The sequence below is a fragment of the Ranitomeya variabilis genome, chromosome 3 (genome assembly GCF_051348905.1).
Source record: "Ranitomeya variabilis isolate aRanVar5 chromosome 3, aRanVar5.hap1, whole genome shotgun sequence".
Lineage (NCBI taxonomy): Eukaryota > Metazoa > Chordata > Amphibia > Anura > Dendrobatidae > Ranitomeya > Ranitomeya variabilis.
In genome coordinates, this window is record NC_135234.1 from 13,272,222 (window position 1) to 13,293,580 (window position 21,359).

The following is a 21,359-nucleotide window of genomic DNA, read 5'->3' on the forward strand; positions in this document are numbered from 1 at the left end:
CGGGGGCCACATCATACCGGGGGCCAGAGAGGTGAGAGCAGGGGCCACATCATACCGGGGGCCAGAGAGGTGAGAGCGGGGGCCACATCATACCGGGGGCCAGAGAGGTGAGAGCAGGGGCCACATCATACCGGGGGCCAGAGAGGTGAGAGCAGGGGCCACATCATACCGGGGGCCAGAGAGGTGAGAGCAGGGGCCACATCATACCGGGGGCCAGAGAGGTGAGAGCAGGGGCCACATCATACTAGGGGCCAGAGAGGTGAGAGCAGGGGCCACATCATACTAGGGGCCAGAGAGGTGAGAGCGGGGGCCACATCATACCGGGGGCCAGAGAGGTGAGAGCGGGGGCCACATCATACCGGGGGCCAGAGAGGTGAGAGCGGGGGCCACATCATACCGGGGGCTACAGAGGTGAGAGCAGGGGCCACATCATACCGGGGGCCAGAGAGGTGAGAGCGGGGGCCACATCATACCGGGGGCCAGAGAGGTGAGAGCGGGGGCCACATCATACCGGGGGCCAGAGAGGTTAGAGCAGGGGCCACATCATACTAGGGGCCAGAGAGGTGAGAGCAGGGGCCACATCATACCGGGGGCCAGAGAGGTGAGAGCAGGGGCCACATCATACTAGGGGCCAGAGAGGTGAGAGCAGGGGCCACATCATACCGGGGGCCAGAGAGGTGAGAGCAGGGGCCACATCATACCGGGGGCCAGAGAGGTGAGAGCGGGGGCCACATCATACCGGGGGCCAGAGAGGTGAGAGCAGGGGCCACATCATACCGGGGGCCAGAGAGGTGAGAGCGGGGGCCACATCATACCGGGGGCTACAGAGGTGAGAGCAGGGGCCACATCATACCGGGGGCCAGAGAGGTGAGAGCAGGGGCCACATCATACCGGGGGCCAGAGAGGTGAGAGCGGGGGCCACATCATACCGGGGGCCAGAGAGGTGAGAGCGGGGGCCACATCATACCGGGGGCTACAGAGGTGAGAGCAGGGGCCACATCATACCGGGGGCCAGAGAGGTGAGAGCGGGGGCCACATCATACCGGGGGCCAGAGAGGTGAGAGCGGGGGCCACATCATACCGGGGGCCAGAGAGGTGAGAGCGGGGGCCAAATCATACCGGGGGCCAGAGAGGTGAGAGCGGGGGCCACATCATACCGGGGGCTACAGAGGTGAGAGCAGGGGCCACATCATACCGGGGGCCAGAGAGGTGAGAGCAGGGGCCACATCATACCGGGGGCCAGAGAGGTGAGAGCGGGGGCCACATCATACCGGGGGCCAGAGAGGTGAGAGCGGGGGCCACATCATACCGGGGGCCAGAGAGGTGAGAGCGGGGGCCACATCATACCGGGGGCCAGAGAGGTGAGAGCGGGGGCCACATCATACCGGGGGCCAGAGAGGTGAGAGCGGGGGCCACATCATACCGGGGGCCAGAGAGGTGAGAGCGGGGGCCACATCATACCGGGGGCCAGAGAGGTGAGAGCGGGGGCCACATCATACTAGGGGCCAGAGAGGTGAGAGCAGGGGCCACATCATACCGGGGGCCAGAGAGGTGAGAGCGGGGGCCACATCATACCGGGGGCCAGAGAGGTGAGAGCAGGGGCCACATCATACCGGGGGCCAGAGAGGTGAGAGCAGGGGCCACATCATACCGGGGGCCAGAGAGGTGAGAGCAGGGGCCACATCATACCGGGGGCCAGAGAGGTGAGAGCAGGGGCCACATCATACCGGGGGCCAGAGAGGTGAGAGCGGGGGCCACATCATACCGGGGGCCAGAGAGGTGAGAGCAGGGGCCACATCATACCGGGGGCCAGAGAGGTGAGAGCGGGGGCCACATCATACCGGGGGCCAGAGAGGTGAGAGCAGGGGCCACATCATACCGGGGGCCAGAGAGGTGAGAGCAGGGGCCACATCATACCGGGGGCCAGAGAGGTGAGAGCAGGGGCCACATCATACCGGGGGCCAGAGAGGTGAGAGCAGGGGCCACATCATACTAGGGGCCAGAGAGGTGAGAGCAGGGGCCACATCATACTAGGGGCCAGAGAGGTGAGAGCGGGGGCCACATCATACCGGGGGCCAGAGAGGTGAGAGCGGGGGCCACATCATACCGGGGGCCAGAGAGGTGAGAGCGGGGGCCACATCATACCGGGGGCTACAGAGGTGAGAGCAGGGGCCACATCATACCGGGGGCCAGAGAGGTGAGAGCGGGGGCCACATCATACCGGGGGCCAGAGAGGTGAGAGCGGGGGCCACATCATACCGGGGGCCAGAGAGGTTAGAGCAGGGGCCACATCATACTAGGGGCCAGAGAGGTGAGAGCAGGGGCCACATCATACCGGGGGCCAGAGAGGTGAGAGCAGGGGCCACATCATACTAGGGGCCAGAGAGGTGAGAGCAGGGGCCACATCATACCGGGGGCCAGAGAGGTGAGAGCAGGGGCCACATCATACCGGGGGCCAGAGAGGTGAGAGCGGGGGCCACATCATACCGGGGGCCAGAGAGGTGAGAGCAGGGGCCACATCATACCGGGGGCCAGAGAGGTGAGAGCGGGGGCCACATCATACCGGGGGCTACAGAGGTGAGAGCAGGGGCCACATCATACCGGGGGCCAGAGAGGTGAGAGCAGGGGCCACATCATACCGGGGGCCAGAGAGGTGAGAGCGGGGGCCACATCATACCGGGGGCCAGAGAGGTGAGAGCGGGGGCCACATCATACCGGGGGCTACAGAGGTGAGAGCAGGGGCCACATCATACCGGGGGCCAGAGAGGTGAGAGCGGGGGCCACATCATACCGGGGGCCAGAGAGGTGAGAGCGGGGGCCACATCATACCGGGGGCCAGAGAGGTGAGAGCGGGGGCCAAATCATACCGGGGGCCAGAGAGGTGAGAGCGGGGGCCACATCATACCGGGGGCTACAGAGGTGAGAGCAGGGGCCACATCATACCGGGGGCCAGAGAGGTGAGAGCAGGGGCCACATCATACCGGGGGCCAGAGAGGTGAGAGCGGGGGCCACATCATACCGGGGGCCAGAGAGGTGAGAGCGGGGGCCACATCATACCGGGGGCCAGAGAGGTGAGAGCGGGGGCCACATCATACCGGGGGCCAGAGAGGTGAGAGCGGGGGCCACATCATACCGGGGGCCAGAGAGGTGAGAGCGGGGGCCACATCATACCGGGGGCCAGAGAGGTGAGAGCGGGGGCCACATCATACCGGGGGCCAGAGAGGTGAGAGCGGGGGCCACATCATACCGGGGGCCAGAGAGGTGAGAGCGGGGGCCACATCATACCGGGGGCTACAGAGGTGAGAGCAGGGGCCACATCATACCGGGGGCCAGAGAGGTGAGAGCGGGGGCCACATCATACCGGGGGCTACAGAGGTGAGAGCAGGGGCCACATCATACCGGGGGCCACACAGGTGAGAGCGGGGGCCACATCATACTAGGGGCCACAGAGGTGAGAGCGGGGGCCACACAGGTGAGTGGGGGCAACATCATACTAGGGGCCACATCGGTGAGAGCGGGGGCCGGAAACGTGAGAGCGTGGGCCACAGAGGTGAGAGTGGGGGCAACATCATACTAGGGGCCACAGAGGGGAGAGCGGGGGCCGGAGACGTGAGAGCGGGGGCCACAGAGGTGAGAGCGGGGGCCGAAGACGTGAGAGCGGGGGCCACAGAGGTGAGAGTGGGGGCAACATCATACTAGGGGCCACAGAGGGGAGAGCGGGGGCCACAGAGGGGAGAGCGGGGGCCACAGAGGGGAGAGCGGGGGCCACAGAGGGGAGAGCGGGGGCCACAGAGGGGAGAGCGGGGGCCGAAGACGTGAGAGCGGGGGCCACAGAGGGGAGAGCGGGGGCCACACACTGGACTTTGGGAGCTGAACATTACAGACAGTGATTATTACGTGTCATTATGCACAGGAGCAGACGGAAGATACCAGCAAGATGTGGGCCGAAGAGACCCCGAACCCGGAGAGGACCCCCGGAACATGGGAGGCAGAGTGGAGCTTCTGGGTAATGTCACCAAATATTTTTCTATTCTCTATCTATTATCTATCTATTATCTATCTATTATCTATCTATTTATCTATCTATTATCTATCTATTATTCATCTATTATCTATTTACTGTGGGTATGGAAAGTATTCCGACCCCTTTACATTTTTCACTCTTTGTTTCTTTGCAGCCATTTGGTAAATTCAGTAAAGTTCATTTTTCCTCATTAACCCCTTTCTACCATTGGACGTACTATTCCGTCCATGTGGGGTGGGCCCTACTTCCCAGTGACGGGATAGTATGTCATAGTCGACTGACTATCGCAGCTGACATCTGGCACTATGTGCCAGGAGCGGTCACGGACCGCCCCCGGCACATTAACCCCCGGCACACTGCGATCAAACATGATCGCAGTGTTCCAGCGGCATAGGGAAGCATCGCGCAGGGAGGGGGCTCCCTGCGTGCTTCCCTGAGACCCTCGGAGCAACGCGATGTGATTGCGTTGCTGCGAGGGTCTCTTACCTCCTCCTCCCTGCAGGCCCGGGTCCAAAATGTCCACGGGGGGCCTTCCGGGTCCTGCAGGGAGGTGGCTTCACAGCGCCTGCTCAGAGCAAGCGCTGGGAAGCCTCCAGGAGTGCACAGCAAAGTGTCAGATCAGCGATCTGTCAAGAAAATGTGATGCCCCCCCTGGGGGAAAGTAAAAAAGTAAAAAAATAAAAATAAATACATTTTTACATGTGTGAAAAAAAAAAACACCTAAATAAATAATAAAAAAAAATAATATTGTTCCAATAAATACATTCCTTTATCTAAATAAAAACAAAAAAAAACAATAAAAGTACACATATTTAGTATCGCCGCGTCCGTAACGACCCGACCTATAAAACTGTCCCACTAGTTAACCCCTTCAGTGAACACCGTAAAAAAATAAAAAAATAAAATAAAAAACAAGGCAAAAAACAACACTTTATTATCATACCGCCAAACAAAAAGTGGAATAACACGCGATCAAAAAGATGGATATAAATAACCATGGTACCGCTGAAAACGTCATCTTGTCCCGCAAAAAATGAGCCGGCACACAGCATCATCAGCAAAAAAATAAAAAAGTTATAGTCCTCAGAATAAAGCCATGCTCACAGCATTAGGCACATCAGGGGCTCTCCAAACGTAACATGGCGTCCCATCTCAATTCCAGTCAATTTTGCATTGAAAAGTCAAATAGCGCTCCTTCCCTTCCGAGCTCTGCCGTGCGCCCAAACACATATGGGGTATCGGCGTACTCAGGACAAATTGTACAACAACTTTTGGGGTCTATTTTCTCCTGTTACCCTTGGTAAAATAAAACAAATTGGAGCTGAAGTAAATTTTTTGTGAAAAAAAGTTAAATGTTCATTTTTATTTAAACATTCCAAAAATTCCTGTGAAACACCTGAAGGGTTAATAAACTTATTGAATATGGTTTTGAGCACCTTGCGGGGTGCAGTTTTTAGAATGGTGTCACACTTGGGTATTTTCTATCATATAGACCCCTCAAAATGACTTCAAATGAGATGTGGTCCCTAAAAAAAATGGTGTAAAAATGAGAAATTGCTGGTCAACTTTTAACCCTTGTAACTCCCTAACAAAAAACAATTTTGGTTCCAAAATTGTGCTGATGTAAAGTAGACATGTGGGAAATGTTACCTATTAAGTATTTTGTGTGACATATGTCTGTGATTTAAGGGCATAAAAATTCAAAGTTGGAAAATTGCGAAATTTTCAAAATTTTCGCCAAATTTCCATTTTTTCACAAATAAACGCAGGTAATATCAAATAAATTTTACCACTATCATGAAGTACAATATGTCACGAGAAAACAATGTCAGAATCACCGGGATCCATTGAAGCGTTCCAGAGTTATAACCTCATAAAGGGACAGTGGTCAGAATTGTAAAAATTGGCCCGGTCATTAACGTGCAAACCACCCTTGGGGGTAAAGGGGTTACTGTACACTCCGCACCCCATCTTGACTGAAAAAAAACAGAAATGTAGAAAGTTTTGCAAATTTAATAAAAAAGAAAAATTGAAATATCCCATGGCCATAAGTCTTCAGCCCCTTTGCTCCGACTCTCATATTTAACCCCTTAGTGACGGAGCCATTTTTTTTTTTTTAACCTGACCGGTGTCACTTTATGTGGTAATAACTCTGCAACGCTTCGACAAATCCCAGTGATTTTGAGATAGTTTTTTTGTGGCACATTATACTTTATGATAATGGTAAATTTAGGTCGATATGTTTTGTGTTTATTTATAAGAAAAAAAAATCAGAAATTTGAGAAAATTATAAAAAAGAATGTTCAAACGTTGAATGATTATCCCTTTAATCCAGATAGTCATACCGCAGCAAAACATTAATAAAGAACATTTCCCACATGTCGGCTTTACATCAGCACCATTTGTAAAATGTTATTTTATTTTGTTAGCATTGTAGCAGTAATTTTTCATTGTTTCAAGGAAATTTACAAAATGTATTTTTTTAGGGGACTTATCCATGTTTGAAGTGACTATATATGGGAAACCCCCAAACGTGATACCATTTTAAAAAACAGCACCCCTGACATATTGGAAACTGCTGTCAGGTAGTTCATTAACCCTTCAGGAGCTTTTCAGGGATTAATGCAAAGTGACATGAAATAAAAATGTGTATTGTTACCACCTAAATGCCTCTAACTTCTGAACAGGTCACAACAGCCGTCAGACTCTAAGGCCGCTGTTTGGCCATGAATTGCCATCGCAAACATCAGGACCACACAATCATGATCTGAGGGCACCAATTGGGATAAAGAGGAAGCCCCCACACTCTGTTAACCATTTACATGATGTAGTCACTAATGAAAGCAGCATCTAAGAGGTTAAACAGAGTTGGACGGTGCAAACACTGATTGTGGCTGATGCAGCAAGTTGTCAGTTATAGTGGACAGCCGACAGCTGCTGGATGGGGAGGCTATTCTCTTATTTCCCAGGTCAGTAAAAAGATGTATTGGCGGTCATTAAAGGGTTAAATCCCATGCTGTCCATTTCCTTGTGATCCTCCTTGAGATGGTTCTACTCCTTCATTGGAGTCCAGCTGTGTGTAATTAGACTGATAGGACTTGATTAGGAAAGGCGCAACCCTGTCTACATAAGACCTCACAGCTCACAGTGCATGTCAGACCAAATGAGGATCATGAGGCCAAAGGAACTGGCCAAGGAGCTCAGAGACAGAATTGTGGCAAGGCACAGATCTGGCCAAGGTTACACCAGAATTTCTGCAGCACTCAAGGTTCCTAAGAGCACAGTGGCCTCCATAATCCTTACATGGAAGAAGTTTGGGCCACCAGAAGTCTTCCTAGACCTGGCCGTCCAGCCAAACTGAGCGATCGTGGGAGAAGAGCCTTGGTGAGAGGTAAAGAAGAACCCCAAGATCACTGTGGCTGAGCTCCAGAGATGCAGTAGGGAGATGGGAGAAAGTTCCACAAAGCCAACTATCACTGCAGCCTCCACCAGTCGGGCCTTTATGGCAGAGTGGCCCGACGGAAGCCTCTCCTCAGTGCAAGACATATGAAAGCCACATAGAGTTTGCTAAAAAACACATGAAGGACTCCCAGACTATGAGAAATAAGATTCTCTGCTCTGATGAGATGAAGATAGATCTGTCTCCAATCGCGGGTTGTGGTTACACTGCACCATCACGGCCGACGCCGCAGGACACAGATCTATTATCATTTATTACTCATTACCTGTATAGCGCCATTAATTTCGCAGCGGTCAGACGTCATCTCTTCCACATTGGGGCTCACAATCTACAGTCTCTGGAGTGTGGGAGGAAACAGAAGGAAACCCACGGGAGCATACAACACCTTACAGATGTCGTCCTTGGTGGGATTTAACCCTGGACAATGCAAAGCAACAGTGCTAACCACTGAGCCACCGTACAGTGCTAACTACTGAGCCACAGTGCTAACCACTGAGCCACCATACAGTGCTAACCACAGCCCCGTGCTAACCACTGAGCCTTGTGCTAACCACTGAGCCACCATGCAGTGCTAACCACTGAGCCACAGTGCTAACCACTGCCTGTGCTAACCACTGAGCCACCATACAGTGCTAACCACAGCCCCGTGCTAACCACTGAGCCACCATGCAGTGCTAACCACAGCCACGTGCTAACCAGAGCCTTGTGCTAACCACTGAGCCACTGTACAGTGCTAACCACTGAACCCTGTGCTAACCACTGAGCCTTGTGCTAACCACTGAGCCAGCATACAGTGCTAACCACTGAGCCACCATACAGTGCTAACCACGTACCAGTTCATCATTATCATGTGTTAGGGCCGAGTTCCGTATGTTTCACCAGACCAATGACTGGAGATGGGGACGACGTTTCCTCCGTTCTGACTGACGTCGGTGTAATAAGAGCCGCGGCCACAGACACTGATTCCGTCCTCAGGGTTCATCTGCCCCGATAATGGCCCAGAGAATAGGAAACTCCAAGACCCGAGGGGAAGCGACTCAACAGAGAGGGGGAGAGCCAGCAGACAGCCATAGACTCTACCATACTGCTAAAGAGGGTCTACCATACTGCTAGAGGGGGCTCTACCATAGTGCTAGATGGGGTCTCTACCACAGTGCTAGAGGGGGTCTACCATAGTGCTAAAGAGGGTCTACCATAGTGCTACAGGGGGTCTCTACCATAGTGCTAGAGGGGGTCTCTACCACAGTGCTAGAGGGGGTCTACCATAGTGCTAAAGAGGGTCTACCATAGTGCTAGAGGGGGTCTCTACCACAGTGCTAGAGGGGGTCTACCATAGTGCTACAGGGGGTCTACCATAGTGCTAGAGGGGGCTCTACCATAGTGCTAGATGGGGTCTCTACCACAGTGCTAGAGGGGGTCTCTACCATAGTGCTAAAGAGGGTCTACCATAGTGCTACAGGGGGTCTCTACCATAGTGCTAGAGGGGGTCTCTACCACAGTGCTAGAGGGGGTCTACCATAGTGCTAAAGAGGGTCTACCATAGTGCTACAGGGGGTCTCTACCATAGTGCTAGAGGGGGTCTCTACCACAGTGCTAGAGGGAGTCTACCATAGTGCTACAGGGGGTCTACCATAGTGCTAGAGGGGTTCTACCATAGTGCTAGAGGGGTTCTCTACCATAGTGCTAAAGAGGGTCTACCATAGTGCTACAGGGAGTCTCTACCACAGTGCTACAGGGGGTCTACCATAGTGCTAGAGGGGGTCTACCATAGTGCTAGAGGGGGTCTACCATAGTGCTAGAGGGGGTCTCTACCATAGTGCTAGAGGGGGTCTACCATAGTGCTAGAGGGGGTCTCTACCACAGTGCTAGAGGGGGTCTACCATAGTGCTAGAGGGGGTCTACCATAGTGCTAGAGGGGGTCTCTACCATAGTGCTAGAGGGGGTCTACCATAGTGCTAGAGGGGGTCTCTACCATAGTGCTAAAGAGGGTCTACCATAGTGCTAAAGGGGGTCTCTACCACAGTGCTAGAGGGGGTCTACCATAGTGCTAGAGGGGTCTCTACCATAGTGCTAGAGGGGGTCTCTACCACAGTGCTACAGGGGGTCTCTACCATAGTGCTAAAGAGGGTCTCTACAATAGTGCTAAAGGGGGTCTCTACCACAGTGCTAGACGGGGTCTCTACCTTAGTGCTAGAGAGGGTCTTTATCATAGTGCTAGAGGAGGTCTCTACCATAGTGCTAAAGGGGTCTACCATAGTGCTAAAGGGGGTCTCTACCACAGTGCTAAAGGGGGTCTCTACCATAGTGCTAGAGGGGCTCTCTACCATAGTGCTAAAGGGGGTCTCTACCATAGTGCTAGAGGGGCTCTCTACCATAGTGCTAGAGGGGGTCTCTACCACAGTGCTAGAGGGGGTCTCTACCATAGTGCTAAAGAGGGTCTCTACCACAGTGCTAGAGGGGTCTCTACCATAGTGCTAGAGGGGGTCTACCATAGTGCTAGAGGGGGTATACCATAGTGCTAGAGGGGGTCTCTACCATAGTGCTAGAGGGGGTCTACCATAGTGCTAGAGGGGATCTCTACCATAGTGCTAGAGGGGGTCTACCATAGTGCTAGAGGGGGTCTCTACCATAGTGCTAGAGGGGGTCTCTACCATAGTGCTAGAGGGGGTCTCTACCACAGTGCTAGAGGGGGTCTACCATAGTGCTAGAGGGGGTCTACCATAGTGCTAGAGGGGGTCTACCATAGTGCTAGAGGGGGTCTCTACCATAGTGCTAGAGGGGGTCTACCATAGTGCTAGAGGGGGTCTCTACCATAGTGCTAGAGGGGGTCTACCATAGTGCTAGAGGGGGTTTACTATAGTGCTAGAGGGGGTCTACCATAGTGCTAGAGGGGTCTCTACCATAGTGCTAGAGGAAGTCTCTACCATAGTGCTAAAGGGGGTCTCTACCATAGTTCTAGAGGGGGTCTCTACCATAGTGCTAAAGGGGTCTCTACCATAGTGCTAAAGGGGGTCTCTACCATAGTGCTTAAGAGGGTCTGTACAATAGTGCTAAAGGGGGTCTCTACCACAGTGCTAGAGGGGGTCTCTACCACAGTGCTAGAGGGGGTCTACCATAGTGCTAGAGGGGGTCTACCATAGTGCTAGAGGGGGTCTACCATAGTGCTAGATGGGGTCTCTACCATAGTGCTAGAGGGGGTCTCTACCATAGTGCTAGAGGGGGTCTCTACCATAGTGCTAGAGGGGGTCTCTACCATAGTGCTAGAGGGGGTCTTTACCATAGTGCTAGAGGAGGTCTCTACCATAGTGCTAAAGGGGGTCTTTACCATAGTGCTAAAGGGGTCTCTACCATAGTGCTAAAGGGGGTCTCTACCATAGTGCTAAAGGGGGTCTCTACCATAGTGCTAAAGAGGGTCTCTACCACAGTGCTAGAGGGGGTCTATACCACAGTGCTAGAGGGGGTCTCTACCATAGTGCTAAAGAGGGTCTCTACCACAGTGCTAGAGGGGGGTCTGGTGATGCGCAGTGTTGGATTTGTAACTTTTGGAATTATGGCCAAAAACTTCTCCCTTGGTCTCATCAGACATATCACGTTTCCCACATACTTTTGGAAGACGTGTTAAAGGTTTTGTCAAATTATAGCTGGGCTTCTATGTTTTTGGACGTTTTTCTTTGTAAGAAAAGGCTTCCATCTTGTCTCCAACCCCGCAGGCCGGACATATGAAGAATACGGGAGATTGTTGTCACATGCAGGACACAAACAGGACTGGACAGAAATTCCTGCAGCTCCTTTAATGTTGCTGTCGGACACTTGAAGCCTCCAGGAATGAATTTCTCCTTATCTTTTTTCAATTTTTTAAGGACGTCCAGTTCTCTGTAATGTTACTGTTGTGCCAGATTGAAGTCTCTTCTTGATGTCGTCTTCACAGTGTCCATGGTTGATCCAATGTCAGGGAAATTTTTTAGTTCCATTCTCCAACTAATAATTTTCCACAGTGAGATCCTTTGCTGTGTTGTCAGCTGTTTATGGATCAGAACATGTCAGGAAAATCCTCCTGGCGCAGAAACACTTTCTCTGGGATTAATCTGAATTGCTGGAAATGACGGCGGCCGAACGCTGAGTCCTGTGTAACATAGAAGAAATATGATCTGCCAATTCCAAACACAACCAAATCCCCAAATATAGGAGGGTGTTCACACTTATGCAACCACAATATTTTTGTTATGTTTGTGTTTGTTTGTTTTTTATTATTCCCCTAAAAATAATTTCAATTTGTTTCTCAATTGAATTGTACACATAATGGGGGGCATTAATGGGGAAAAAGTTCTACTATGATTCTTCTTGGTGAGATTTCTTACAAGACTAAAACCTCGTATTTTAGCCGGGGTGTGAAGACTTTTTATATCTACTGTACATGTATTTTCCAGGTGTCCTAGATTAGAGAGATGGATCACATTACCTGAGTGATTAATAATATACAGAGGGATCTCAGATGGCAGCGACAGGAGGAACAACACTACTAAAAGGAAAAATGTGTCCTGAGTGTCAGCGTCATCATCCTGTACCCCAGTGTCAGTGTCATCATCCTGTACCCCAGTGTCAGTGTCATTATCCTGTACCCCCAGTGTTAGTGTCATTATCCTGTACCCCGATTGTCAGTGTCATTATCCTGTACCCCCAGTGTTAGTGTCATTATCCTGTACCCCCAGTGTCAGTGTCATCATCCTGTACCCCGATTGTCAGTGTCATTATCCTGTACCCCCAGTGTTAGTGTCATTATCCTGTACCCCAGTGTCAGTGTCATTATCCTGTACCCCGAGTGTCAGTGTCATTATCCTGTACCCCCAGTGTTAGTGTCATTATCCTGTACCCCAGTGTCAGTGTCATTATCCTGTACCCCCAGTGTCAGTGTCATCATCCTGTACCCCGAGTGTCAGTGTCATTATCCTGTACCCCCAGTGTCAGTGTCATTATCCTGTACCCCCAGTGTCAGTGTCATTATCCTGTACCCCGAGTGTCAGTGTCATTATCCTGTACCCCGAGTGTCAGTGTCATTATCCTGTACCCCAGTGTCAGTGTCATTATCCTGTACCCCCAGTGTCAGTGTCATTATCCTGTACCCCGAGTGCCAGTGTCATTATCCTGTACCCCAGTGTCAGTGTCATTATCCTGTACCCCCAGTGTCAGTGTAATTATCCTGTACCCCCAGTGTCAGTGTCATTATCCTGTACCCCGAGTGTCAGCGTCATTATCCTGTACCCCGAGTGTCAGTGTCATTATCCTGTACCCCGAGTGTCAGTGTCATTATCCTGTACCCCGAGTGTCAGTGTCATTATCCTGTACCCCGAGTGTCAGTGTCATTATCCTGTACCCCCAGTGTCAGTGTCATTATACTGTACCCCCAGTGTCAGTGTCATTATCCTGTACCCCCAGTGTTAGTGTCATTATCCTGTACCCCCAGTGTCAGTATCATCATCCTGTACCCCAGTGTCAGTGTCATTATCCTGTACCCCCAGTGTCAGTGTCATTATCCTGTACCCCGAGTGTCAGTGTCATTATCCTGTACCCCCAGTGTCAGTGTCATTATACTGTACCCCCAGTGTCAGTGTCATTATCCTGTACCCCCAGTGTTAGTGTCATTATCCTGTACCCCCAGTGTCAGTGTCATCATCCTATACCCCAGTGTCAGTGTCATTATCCTGTACCCCGAGTGTCAGTGTCATTATCCTGTACCCCGAGTGTCAGTGTCATTATCCTGTACCCCCAGTGTCAGTGTCATTATCCTGTACCCCGAGTGTCAGTGTCATTATCCTGTACCCCGAGTGTCAGCGTCATTATCCTGTACCCCGAGTGTCAGTGTCATTATCCTGTACCCCGAGTGTCAGTGTCATTATCCTGTACCCCGAGTGTCAGTGTCATTATCCTGTACCCCCAGTGTCAGTGTCATTATACTGTACCCCCAGTGTCAGTGTCATTATCCTGTACCCCCAGTGTTAGTGTCATTATCCTGTACCCCCAGTGTCAGTGTCATCATCCTGTACCCCAGTGTCAGTGTCATTATCCTGTACCCCCAGTGTCAGTGTCATCATCCTGTACCCCAGTGTCAGTGTCATTATCCTGTACCCCCAGTGTCAGTGTCATTATCCTGTACCCCAGTGTCAGTGTCATTATCCTGTACCCCCAGTGTCAGTGTCATTATCCTGTACCCCGAGTGTCAGTGTCATCATCCTGTACCCCGAGTGTCAGTGTCATTATCCTGTACCCCAGTGTCAGTGTCATTATCCTGTACCCCGAGTGTCAGTGTCATTATCCTGTACCCCCAGTGTCAGTGTCATCATCCTGTACCCCAGTGTCAGTGTCATTATCCTGTACCCCCAGTGTTAGTGTCATTATCCTGTACCCCGAGTGTCAGCGTCATTATCCTGTACCCCGAGTGTCAGTGTCATTATCCTGTACCCCGAGTGTCAGTGTCATTATCCTGTACCCCGAGTGTCAGTGTCATTATCCTGTACCCCCAGTGTCTGTGTCATTATCCTGTACCCCGAGTGTCAGCGTCATTATCCTGTACCCCGAGTGTCAGCGTCATTATCCTGTACCCCGAGTGTCAGTGTCATTATCCTGTACCCCGAGTGTCAGTGTCATTATCCTGTACCCCGAGTGTCAGTGTCATTATCCTGTACCCCCAGTGTCTGTGTCATTATCCTGTACCCCGAGTGTCAGTGTCATTATCCTGTACCCCGAGTGTCAGTGTCATTATCCTGTACCCCCAGTGTCAGTGTCATTATCCTGTACCTCGAGTGTCAGCGTCATTATCCTGTACCCCGAGTGTCAGTGTCATTATCCTGTACCCCGAGTGTCAGTGTCATTATCCTGTACCCCGAGTGTCAGTGTCATTATCCTGTACCCCCAGTGTCTGTGTCATTATCCTGTACCCCCAGTGTCAGTGTCATCATCCTGTACCCCAGTGTCAGTGTCATTATCCTGTACCCCCAGTGTTAGTGTCATTATCCTGTACCCCAGTGTCAGTGTCATCATCCTGTACCCCAGTGTCAGTGTCATTATCCTGTACCCCCAGTGTCAGTGTCATTATCCTGTACCCCGAGTGCCAGTGTCATTATCCTGTACCCCGAGTGTCATTATCCTGTACCCCAGTGTCAGTGTCATTATCCTGTACCCCCAGTGTCATTATCCTGTACCCCCAGTGTCATTATCCTGTACCCCGGCTGTCAGCGTCATTATCCTGTACCCCAGTGTCAGTGTCATTATCCTGTACCCCGAGTGTCAGTGTCATTATCCTGTACCCCCAGTGTCTGTGTCATTATCCTGTACCCCCAGTGTCAGTGTCACTATCCTGTACCCCGAGTGTCAGTGTCATTATCCTGTACCCCCAGTGTCAGTGTCATTATCCTGTACCCCGAGTGTCAGTGTCATTATCCTGTACCCCCAGTGTCAGTGTCATTATCCTGTACCCCAGTGTCATTATCCTGTACCCCCAGTGTCAGTGTCATTATCCTGTACCCCGAGTGTCAGTGTCATTATCCTGTACCTCCAGTGTCATTATCCTGTACCCCGGCTGTCAGCGTCATTATACTGTACCCCAGTGTCAGTGTCATTATCCTGTACCCCGAGTGTCACTGTCATTATCCTGTACCCCCAGTGTCTGTGTCATTATCCTGTACCCCCAGTGTCAGTGTCACTATCCTGTACCCCGAGTGTCAGTGTCATTATCCTGTACCCCCAGTGTCAGTGTCATTATCCTGTACCCCGAGTGTCAGTGTCATTATCCTGTACCCCCAGTGTCAGTGTCATTATCCTGTACCCCAGTGTCATTATCCTGTACCCCGAGTGTCAGTGTCATTATCCTGTACCCCCAGTGTCAGTGTCATTATCCTGTACCCCGAGTGTCAGCGTCATTATCCTGTACCCCGAGTGTCAGTGTCATTATCCTGTACCCCGAGTGTCAGTGTCATTATCCTGTACCCCCAGTGTCTGTGTCATTATCCTGTACCCCCAGTGTCAGTGTCACTATCCTGTACCCCGAGTGTCAGTGTCATTATCCTGTACCCCCAGTGTCAGTGTCATTATCCTGTACCCCGAGTGTCAGTGTCATTATCCTGTACCCCCAGTGTCAGTGTCATTATCCTGTACCCCCAGTGTCAGTGTCATTATCCTGTACCCCAGTGTCATTATCCTGTACCCCCAGTGTCAGTGTCATTATCCTGTACCCCGAGTGTCAGTGTCATTATCCTGTACCCCCAGTGTCAGTGTCATTATCCTGTACCCCCAGTGTCAGTGTCATTATCCTGTACCCCGAGTTCCAGTGTCATTATCCTGTACCCCGAGTGCCAGTGTCATTATCCTGTACCCCAGTGTCAGTGTCATTATCCTGTACCCCGAGTGTCAGTGTCATTATCCTGTACCCCCAGTGTCAGTGTCATTATCCTGTACCCCGAGTGTCAGTGTCATTATCCTGTACCCCCAGTGTCAGTGTCATTATCCTGTACCCCGAGTGTCAGTGTCATTATCCTGTACCCCGACTGTCAGTGTCATTATCCTGTACCCCGAGTGCCAGTGTCATTATTCTGTACCCCCAGTGTCAGTGTCATTATCCTGTACCCCAGTGTCAGTGTCATTATCCTTTCCCCCCCGAGTGTCAGTGTCATTATCCTGTACCCCGAGTGTCAGTGTCATTATCCTGTACCCCGAGTGTCAGTGTCATTATCCTGTACCCCGAGTGTCAGTGTCATTATCCTGTACCCCCAGTGTCAGTGTCATTATCCTGTACCCCGAGTGCCAGTGTCATTATTCTGTACCCCCAGTGTCAGTGTCATTATCCTGTACCCCGAGTGTCAGTGTCATCATCCTGTACCCCCAGTGTCAGTGTCATTATCCTGTACCCCCAGTGTCAGTGTCATTATCCTGTACCCCGAGTGTCAGTGTCATTATCCTGTACCCCCAGTGTCAGTGTCATTATCCTGTACCCCAGTGTCAGTGTCATTATCCTGTACCCCCAGTGTCAGTGTCATTATCCTGTACCCCCAGTGTCAGTATCATTATCCTGTACCCCGAGTGTCAGTGTCATTATCCTGTACCCCGAGTGCCAGTGTCATTATCCTGTACCCCGAGTGCCAGTGTCATTATCCTGTACCCCCAGTGTCAGTGTCATTATCCTGTACCCCGAGTGCCAGTGTCATTATCCTGTACCCCGAGTGTCAGTGTCATTATCCTGTACCCCGAGTGTCAGTGTCATTATCCTGTACCCTGAGTGCCAGTGTCATTATCCTGTACCCCCAGTGTCAGTGTCATTATCCTGTACCCCCAGAGTCAGTGTCATTATCCTGTACCCCGAGTGCCAGTGTCATTATCCTGTACCCCCAGTGTCAGTGTCATTATCCTGTACCCCCAGTGTCAGTGTCATTATCCTGTACCCCCAGTGTCAGTGTCATTATCCTGTACCCCGAGTGCCAGTGTCATTATCCTGTACCCCCAGTGTCAGTGTCATTATCCTGTACCCCCAGAGTCAGTGTCATTATCCTGTACCCCCAGAGTCAGTGTCATTATCCTGTACCCCCAGAGTCAGTGTCATTATCCTGTACCCCCAGTGTCAGTGTCATTATCCTGTACCCCCAGTGTCAGTATCATTATCCTGTACCCCGAGTGTCAGTGTCATTATCCTGTACCCCGAGTGCCAGTGTCATTATCCTGTACCCCGAGTGCCAGTGTCATTATCCTGTACCCCAGTGTCAGTGTCATTATCCTGTACCCCGAGTGCCAGTGTCATTATCCTGTACCCCGAGTGTCAGTGTCATTATCCTGTACCCCGAGTGCCAGTGTCATTATCCTGTACCCCGAGTGCCAGTGTCATTATCCTGTACCCCGAGTGCCAGTGTCATTATCCTGTACCCCCAGTGTCAGTGTCATTATCCTGTACCCCGAGTGCCAGTGTCATTATCCTGTACCCCGAGTGTCAGTGTCATTATCCTGTACCCCGAGTGTCAGTGTCATTATCCTGTACCCCGAGTGTCAGTGTCATTATCCTGTACCCTGAGTGCCAGTGTCATTATCCTGTACCCCCAGTGTCAGTGTCATTATCCTGTACCCCGAGTGCCAGTGTCATTATCCTGTACCCCCAGTGTCAGTGTCATTATCCTGTACCCCGAGTGTCAGTGTCATTATCCTGTACCCTGAGTGCCAGTGTCATTATCCTGTACCCCCAGTGTCAGTGTCATTATCCTGTACCCCGAGTGTCAGTGTCATTATCCTGTACCCCCAGTGTCAGTGTCATTATCCTGTACCCCGAGTGCCAGTGTCATTATCCTGTACCCCCAGTGTCAGTGTCATTATCCTGTACCCCCAGAGTCAGTGTCATTATCCTGTACCCCGAGTGCCAGTGTCATTATCCTGTACCCCGAGTGCCAGTGTCATTATCCTGTACCCCCAGTGTCAGTGTCATTATCCTGTACCCCGAGTGTCAGTGTCATTATCCTGTACCCCGAGTGCCAGTGTCATTATCCTGTACCCCCAGTGCCAGTGTCATTATCCTGTACCCCCAGTGTCAGTGTCATTATCCTGTACCCCCAGAGTCAGTGTCATTATCCTGTACCCCGAGTGCCAGTGTCATTATCCTGTACCCCGAGTGCCAGTGTCATTATCCTGTACCCCCAGTGTCAGTGTCATTATCCTGTACCCCCAGAGTCAGTGTCATTATCCTGTACCCCGAGTGCCAGTGTCATTATCCTGTACCCCCAGTGTCAGTGTCATTATCCTGTACCCCCAGTGTCAGTGTCATTATCCTGTACCCCGAGTGCCAGTGTCATTATCCTGTACCCCCAGTGTCAGTGTCATTATCCTGTACCCCCAGAGTCAGTGTCATTATCCTGTACCCCGAGTGCCAGTGTCATTATCCTGTACCCCCAGTGTCAGTGTCATTATCCTGTACCCCCAGAGTCAGTGTCATTATCCTGTACCCCCAGTGTCAGTGTCATTATCCTGTACCCCGAGTGCCAGTGTCATTATCCTGTACCCCCAGTGTCAGTGTCATTATCCTGTACCCCCAGAGTCAGTGTCATTATCCTGTACCCCGAGTGCCAGTGTCATTATCCTGTACCTCCAGTGTCAGTGTCATTATTCTGTACCCCCAGTGTCAGTGTCATTATCCTGTACCCCCAGTGTCAGTGTCATTATCCTGTACCCCGAGTGCCAGTGTCATTATCCTGTACCCCCAGTGTCAGTGTCATTATCCTGTACCCCGAGTGCCAGTGTCATTATCCTGTACCCCGAGTGCCAGTGTCATTATTCTGTACCGTCAGTGTCATTATCCTGTACCCCCAGTGTCAGTGTCATTATCCTGTACCCCCAGTGTCAGTGTCATTATCCTGTACCCCCAGTGTCAGTGTCATTATCCTGTACCCCGAGTGTCAGTGTCATTATCCTGTACCCCGAGTGCCAGTGTCATTATCCTGTACCCCCAGTGTCAGTGTCATTATTCTGTACCCCCAGTGTCAGTGTCATTATCCTGTACCCCCAGTGTCAGTGTCATTATCCTGTACCCCGAGTGTCAGTGTCATTATCCTGTACCCCGAGTGCCAGTGTCATTATCCTGTACCCTGAGTGCCAGTGTCATTATCCTGTACCCCCAGTGTCAGTGTCATTATCCTGTACCCCGAGTGCCAGTGTCATTATCCTGTACCCCCAGTGTCAGTGTCATTATCCTGTACCCCGAGTGCCAGTGTCATTATCCTGTACCCCCAGTGTCAGTGTCATTATCCTGTACCCCCAGTGTCAGTGTCATCATCCTGTACCCCGAGTGTCAGTGTCATTATCCTGTACCCTGAGTGCCAGTGTCATTATCCTGTACCCCCAGAGTCAGTGTCATTATCCTGTACCCCGAGTGCCAGTGTCATTATCCTGTACCCCGAGTGTCAGTGTCATTATCCTGTACCCCGAGTGCCAGTGTCATTATCCTGTACCCCGAGTGTCAGTGTCATTATCCTGTACCCTGAGTGCCAGTGTCATTATCCTGTACCCCCAGAGTCAGTGTCATTATCCTGTACCCCGAGTGCCAGTGTCATTATCCTGTACCCCGAGTGCCAGTGTCATTATCCTGTACCCCCAGAGTCAGTGTCATTATCCTGTACCCCCAGTGTCAGTGTCATTATCCTGTACCCCGAGTGCCAGTGTCATTATCCTGTACCCCCAGAGTCAGTGTCATTATCCTGTACCCCCAGTGTCAGTGTCATTATCCTGTACCCCGAGTGCCAGTGTCATCATCCTGTACCCCCAGTGTCAGTGTCATTATCCTGTACCCCCATTGTCAGTGTCATTATCCTGTACCCCGAGTGTCAGTGTCATTATCCTGTACCCCCAGTGTCAGCGTCATTATCCTGTACCCCGAGTGTCAGTGTCATTATCCTGTACCCCGAGTGTCAGTGTCATTATCCTGTACCCCCAGTGTCAGTGTCATTATCCTGTACCCCCAGTGTCAGTGTCATTATCCTGTACCCCGAGTGTCAGTGTCATTATCCTGTACCCCCAGTGTCAGTGTCATTATCCTGTACCCCCAGTGTCAGTGTCATTATCCTGTACCCCGAGTGTCAGTGTCATTATCCTGTACCCCGAGTGTCAGTGTCATTATCCTGTACCCCGAGTGTCAGTGTCATTATCCTGTACCCCCAGTGTCAGTGTCATTATCCTGTACCCCCAGTGTCAGTGTCATCATCCTGTACCCCCAGTGTCAGTGTCATTATCCTGTACCCCGAGTGCCAGTGTCATTATCCTGTACCCCCAGAGTCAGTGTCATTATCCTGTACCCCCAGAGTCAGTGTCATTATCCTGTACCCCGAGTGCCAGTGTCATTATCCTGTACCCCGAGTGTCAGTGTCATTATCCTGTACCCCGAGTGCCAGTGTCATCATCCTGTACCCCCAGTGTCAGTGTCATTATCCTGTACCCCCAGTGTCAGTGTCATTATCCTGTACCCCCATTGTCAGTGTCATTATCCTGTACCCCCAGTGTCAGTATCATTATCCTGTACCCCCAGTGTCAGTGTCATTATCCTGTACCCCCATTGTCAGTGTCATCATCCTGTACCCCCAGTGTCAGTGTCATTATCCTGTACCCCGAGTGTCAGTGTCATTATCCTGTACCCCGAGTGTCGGTGTCATTATCCTGTACCCCGAGTGTCGGTGTCATTATTCTGTACCCCGAGTGTCAGTGTCATTATCCTGTACCCCGAGTGTCAGTGTCATTATCCTGTACCCCGAGTGTCAGCGTCATTATCCTGTACCCCCAGTGTCAGTGTCATTATTCTGTACCCCAGTGTCATTACCCTGTACCCCAGTGTCAGTGTCATTATCCTGTACCCCAGTGTCAGTGCCATTATCCTGTACCCCCAGTGTCAGTGTCATCATCCTGTACCCCGAGTGTCGGTGTCATCATCCTGTACCCCCAGTGTCAGTGTCATTATCCTGTACCCCGAGTGTCAGTGTCATTATCCTGTACCCCGAGTGTCAGTGTCATTATCCTGTACCCCCAGTGTCAGTGTCATTATCCTGTACCCCGAGTGTCAGTGTCATCATCCTGTACCCCCAGTGTCAGTGTCATTATCCTGTACCCCCAGTGTCAGTGTCATTATCCTGTACCCCAGTGTCAGTGCCATTATCCTGTACCCCCAGTGTCAGTGTCATCATCCTGTACCCCCAGTGTCAGTGTCATTATCCTGTACCCCGGTGTCAGTGCCATTATCCTGTACCCCCAGTGTCAGTGCCATCATCCTGTACCCCGAGTGCCAGTGTCATTATCCTGTACCCCCAGTGTCAGTGTCATTATCCTGTACCCCGAGTGTCAGTGTCATTATCCTGTACCCCCAGTGTCAGT

General features: G+C 51.6%; 1 protein-coding gene across 1 annotated transcript in view; it reads left to right on the forward strand.

The window, feature by feature from the left end:
* Positions 1-21,359, forward strand: part of GRAMD1C (GRAM domain containing 1C) — a 159,655-nt gene that overhangs the window by 656 nt on the left and 137,640 nt on the right. The window contains exon 2 of the mRNA XM_077293690.1: positions 3,914-4,006. Coding sequence (XP_077149805.1) covers positions 3,914-4,006 — 93 coding nt within the window. The remainder of the gene's footprint in view (positions 1-3,913; positions 4,007-21,359) is intronic.